Below are 5,825 nucleotides of genomic sequence, written 5' to 3'. Positions count from 1 at the left end.
TTCTTGGTGCCTCAGTTACCTCATCTGTAAAATGGGGATTAAGACTGTAAGCCTCATGTGGCACATGGACTATGTCCAGCCTGATTACCTTGTATCTATCTACCCCAGCGCTTAGAACAGTGACTGTCACATAGTAAGCGCTTAACAAAAACCATTAAAATGAAAAAGAATGGCAGCCACCCTGTCTACTAAACCACTTTGGGTGGTGGGTCATGGCCAGAGACAGAATGGAAGGCTGGGGGACCACTGGTGTGGCCTAGTGTGGCATTGCTTAGGACCCAAATTCAAAATGCAATTGGACCAACTTCCACCTTGCCCTGCCTTTGGAGATAAAGTCTGATCATTGTTGACCAATGCCCTTGATTTGGACTTTTGGCTAGTCTGAATAATGCTGATGCCCCTATCCCAGTGCCTAGTACAGTAAGTGGAACATAATAGGTGCTTTAAAATGCCATAATGGTTATTCTTATTATTATTGAAAGCTGCATAATCATGATTCTTGAACAAACCAGTCCTTTTCTTTTTTGATGGTGTTTATTGTATGTGGCAGTCACCAGACTAAGTGCTGGGCTAGCTATAAGCTGATTATGTTGAACACGGTCGATGTCCCACACAGGGCTAACAGCCTTAATCCCCCTGTTAAAGACAAGGCAACTGAAGCACAGAGGAATTAAGTGACCAGCCTAAGGTCACACAGCAGACAAGTGGTGGAGTCAGGATTAGAACCCAGGTCCTCTGACTCCCAGGCCTGTGCTCTTTACATCAGGCCGTGCCACTTCCCAGATTTCTCTGGGAGACTTGTATTTCAAGTCTCACCTGCAAATGAAAAGTACTTCAGATGAAGGACCATGTGGAGCATAAACACTGGACCAATAGTCTCCCTTACTGATTTCTGGGGGAAAAGTGAGGGAATTGTTTAGTGGCTCCCAGATATGATGGAGATATTCCTCTCCTAATGAACTATATGTAGGTCATCTTGGAAACTCAGTTACTTTATGTGGAATTCCTATGCGAAATCCTGTAAGTACTCCTGGCGACCACAGACAAGACCAGGGTTTAAAGGTTATGATTTATTGTAAAATGAAAGTATTGCCCTTTTATTTACCATTTTCCTCAAGGCCGCTTTTACATCTTTGTTCCTCAGACTGTAGATCAAAGGATTCAACATCGGACTCACAAATGTATAGAAAACAGCTATCATCTTGGACTGCTCCATAGATTGATCCTTCAGAGGTCTCACATACATGCAGAAGAGTGACCCATAAAATAAAGTGACACCCATCATGTGGGACCCACAGGTGGAAATAGCTTTACTCCTTCCCTCGGAAGACTGGATCTTGAGGATTGCTGTGAGAATGAAGATATAAGACAGGATGATGATCGTGAAGGAGTTGGTGAGGTTAAATCCAGCAGAGAGGAGCATGGCATTTTCTTTGAAGTGGGTATCAGAGCAAGACAGCTTTATGAGAGGCGGGTCGGCGCAGTAAAAATGATTCATGACGTTGGATCCACAAAAGGACAATCTGAATGTCGAGATTGTTTGGAACAGGCCTTCGGAGAAGCCATATACATAGGGGAAGGCGATGAGGCAGGTGCAGACCCTCCTGGACATTTTGATGCTGTAATGTAAAGGGTAGCAGATAGCCATATAGTGGTCATACGCCATTACTGCCAGCATATAAAACTCGGTAAGGAGCAGAGCAACGAAAATGTAGCATTGGATGAAACAACCAGCAAAGGAGATGGTCTTCTTTGCTGACAAGAAGTTAGCCAGCATCTTGGGGGTTGCGTTTGAAGAATACCACAGGTCTACAAATGCTAAATTAGTGAGGAAGAAATACATGGGTGTGTGAAGGCTAGAATTTAGTCGAATTAGCACAATCAGAGCCAGGTTGCCTAACAAGGTGAAAAAGTAGATGATTAAAAATAACACAAAGAGGAAGGCTTGAAGCTCTGGACGATCTGTGAGACCCAAGAGAATAAAGTCTGTCACAGAAGTGCAATTGTCCCTGGACATATTTCTTGGGGACTGGGTTCAAACAATCAGTGGTATTTATTGAACACTTATTGCATGCAGAGCACTGTACTAAGTACTTCAGAGAGTACAACACAACAGAGTAGGTCGACCGCCCTGCACAAAAGAAGCTTAAAGACTGGAAGGGAAGACAGATATTAAAAGAAATTACAGGGGGATAAAGTCTATAAGTGCTGTGGGGCTGGGGGAAGAGTTAATATCAAAGGGCTTAAGAAGTATAGATAATGCAGAAGGGGGAGGCCTTAGACAGGGAAGGGAAGCTTTAGTTGCGGAAGGACTCTTGGAAGAGAATTGATTTTAGTAGTTCTTTGAAAGCTAAGAGAAAGGTGGCTATCAGATATGAAAGTGAGTGAAAGATTTAGGCCACCAGAAGGATGTGGGTAAGGAATTGGTGGTAAGATAGACAAGAATGAGGTACAGAGAAGTGGGTTGGCATCGGAGGAGCAAAATGTGCAGATTAGGTTGTAATAGGAGATCACCAAGATAAGGTAGGAGGGAGAGAGCTGATGGAGTATGCCTAAACCGATGGTAAGGGATTTCCGCCTGATGCAGCGTTAGATGGGCAACTGTTGGAGATTTGCGAGCAGAGGGGAGATGTGGACTGAACGTAATTTTCAGAAAAATGATCCAGGCGACAGAGTGAAGTATGGACTGGAGACGAGAGAGTGGAGCAGGGAAGTCAGCCAGGAGGTTGATGCAATAGTCAAGGCAGGATATAAATGCTTGGATCAACGTTCACTGAAGTAAATAGAAATAAATCAAAAATGAAGGTGAAAAAAAGTGGATTTGAATTCCTTTCATGATCCCCCTACCGATATCTTGAAATACCTTGGGTTACTTTAATGGTACTCCTATTTCTCATGAGAGAATAATATACCTGAATACAAGCTAAGGAAAACCAGACAGACCCTAAGGCTCTCTGATTGGATGATTGGGTTGAGGGGATAAAATTCAGGACCAGGGTAGAGGGCTAGGATTCTCTCCCTAAAGAATTTACACAACTTGAAGCTCTGTATTTTCTTAAAAGAAAGGACCTTTTTTTTCTTCTGCTTTGTTTACAACGCATTTGCCAAATGCTTACTTTGTCATAGGCATTGTACTAAGTTGTGGAATAGATACAAGCTAATCAGGTTGGACACAGTTGAAGTCCCACATGGGGCTCACAGTCTTAATCCTCATTTTATAGATGAGGTAACTGAGAAGCAGAAAACTAAAGTGACTTGCCCAAGGTCACACAGCAGGCAAGTGCCCGAACTGGGATTAGAACCTAGGTCTTTCTGACTCGCAAGCTATCCACTAAATCATCTTGCTTCTCACTTCTCTAGATCTAAAGGTCTTAAAACTCAGCCTTGAAAAAATCAATCTTGATTTTCTATAGTGATAGTAGCACTTGGCTTCAATCCCACACCACCAAGCACAAGCAAACAAAGAACAGGAAAAGAAAAGCATCAAAACATAATGGTGTCCGTTGGATACTGTCACAGATGGGAGGTTCATTACTGATTATTAGAGAGAAAGACAGGGGTCATAGAAGACTCAAGAAAGGTGAAGTCCTTATATAGACGGAAGGGCCTGGGTTCTTAGAGCAAGGACAATCTTATTACAATCCCTCCAAATGAACTTCGTTGCCACTTTCAGAGACAGATTATCAGATCAATCATTGATCTGAAGCAGTGTGACAACTCTTGATTTAAAGCAGTTTGACAATTCTCATGTTCTTGTGCAACTTAACTGTAAATTATTGCAGGGAGTTGCTGAAGCTCACTGTGGGGAGGGATTGTAACTGTTTATTGTTGTATTATACTCTCTCAAGCGCTTAGTACACACAGTAATTGTTCAATAAATATGATTGACTGACTGAGTTAATATGTTCTTGACAACTCCTAAGCACTTTGAGGAACTCAACTAATTACAAAACTACCTAGTGAAAACCCAGCCTTGTTAAAAAAAACAAAACATTTTAGGAGTTCCTATAGGAGCACGTGAGCAAGTGATTAGATGATCATTTTATATATGAGTCTGCCTAACCCACTGTTTCCACTTTATGGATCCTGCCATGAGTTAGGACAACCGCCTTCTAGTTCCAGGTTTTCTATGCTTACTAGAAGTCTAGGATCTGAACCTCAGCAACTAAGTGTGCAGAGGATGGGGGTGATTTTTAAAGTCTGAAACAGCAGGTAAGTAGGAGTTCAGGGTAAGAATCTGGGGCTTCTGGAGAGAAGAGTTTGATGAAGGAGGCAGCAGGGAACCATGTAAATTCCAAGTTAGGAGGAATGAGAAGGATAGGAGTGCAACTGGCCAGGCTGATTCCTCCAGCAGGCCAGGTCAAGGAAGAATGGGGAAGAATCCTGTTAGCCTGTTAAAGTACGTTAGCCATGCCCCATGTTGCTAATTTTGCTTCAGATGCTCAAACCAAAATGCAAGAGTTTCCAGTCTCCATTTTGCTTCTGCCTTTAAAAGACCCACCAAAGGGGAAATTGGAGAGATTGTGACTTTGGGAATGCTGCGTGCGTATGGAACCGGGCACGGAAGTATGAGGAGCAGATGTTGCTGTCTTCTGAATGCCTGAGGGGTTGTCAGGGCTAACAAGAAAAATGGAGGGAGCCGTGAAAAACGGAGAAAAGACATGGAAGATGGAGGATGATGAAGGAAATAGGACTGGAAAGTAATCAAGATATGAGAATAAAAAAGGGAGAACCAAAGAGAGATTAAGAAATACCATATAATTATGGGAGAAAGAAAAGGGACAATCAAGCAAAGGTCTGGGACTCAGAATGAACTGGGTTTTAATCCTGGCTCTACCACTTGTCTGTTCTATGACCTTGGGCAGGTCATTTAACTTCTCTGTGCCTCAGTTACCTCATTTGTAAAATAGGGAGTTAGACTTTGAGTCCCATGTGAGACAGGGACTGTATCCAACTTGATTATCTTGTATCTACTCCTTAGTACAGTGCCTGGAGCATAGTAAGTTTTTTAACAAATATCATTAAAAAATCAGAAAGAGAAAAAGACAGGGAAGGGGAAACACTCAAGAATCCTTTGAATTTTTTAGAGGATGCAACTAGGCTGTTAATGTAGCTCAGCTTTCCTTCTTGTAACTACATATCATACCTGTCCTTGACAATTATCATCGAATGTCATAAGAAATGTCTTCACTAATATTTAAAGATAATTTGATATGAAATCATCATGTGCTTTTGAAGAAATCTGTATACTTCTTGTCTCTAATTGAACATTTACACTCGTAGGTAGGGTGCATCCTTCGTGAATTGAAATGCTAATAGAAGATTTTAGGTGTTATTCTGGAATTGCTGATATTCTAAATCTTGATTCACATTCCAGGCTGATAAATAACTGGCAAAAATGGAAAAAATAAAAAATAATTTTAACTACAGCCAGGTAATCTTTTTTTTATTCCAGATTCCAAGTATATAAAAGCAATGCCACATTTTAGACCTATTCCAACCCACCCTCTCTTCAAACTCCACGCACTCACATGCTACTTAAATGTCTAAATTAGGTAATCTGAAAATGAAGGATTTACTGCCAACTCCTCAGAATTTCGGGAACATCTTTGTAAAAGAAGACATTATCACAATTGTTCTTCCCAGTTAGAACAATGCAGAAGCATTTATATCTGCTTCCCAACTGATCCCTGATGCTTGCCCTTAACGAAGAAAGCACAAATTAAAAATGCTCATTATGAAAGATCCCTAGGGTGAAATATGAATGGGCAAAATTATGACTCATGAGTGAAAAGAGGTGCTAACTGCTGTTTCATTCAATCGTA

At 41.4% G+C, this 5,825-nt stretch overlaps 1 protein-coding gene across 1 annotated transcript; it reads right to left on the bottom strand.

Annotated features, from left to right (window-relative positions):
- Positions 1-1,063: 1,063 nt before the first annotated feature.
- On the bottom strand, positions 1,064-2,023 carry LOC107547818 (olfactory receptor 5M11-like). Its single transcript, XM_016227216.2, has one exon. It carries the CDS (start codon positions 2,015-2,017, stop codon positions 1,064-1,066), a length of 954 nt encoding a protein of 317 aa, XP_016082702.2. The 5' UTR covers positions 2,018-2,023.
- Between the last annotated feature and the right edge of the window lie 3,802 nt (positions 2,024-5,825).

The sequence above is a fragment of the Ornithorhynchus anatinus genome, chromosome 3, assembly GCF_004115215.2.
Source record: "Ornithorhynchus anatinus isolate Pmale09 chromosome 3, mOrnAna1.pri.v4, whole genome shotgun sequence".
In the NCBI taxonomy this organism is placed as follows: domain Eukaryota; kingdom Metazoa; phylum Chordata; class Mammalia; order Monotremata; family Ornithorhynchidae; genus Ornithorhynchus; species Ornithorhynchus anatinus.
Note: the sequence above shows the minus strand (reverse complement) of the source record. Positions and strands in the feature narration are given on the sequence as shown.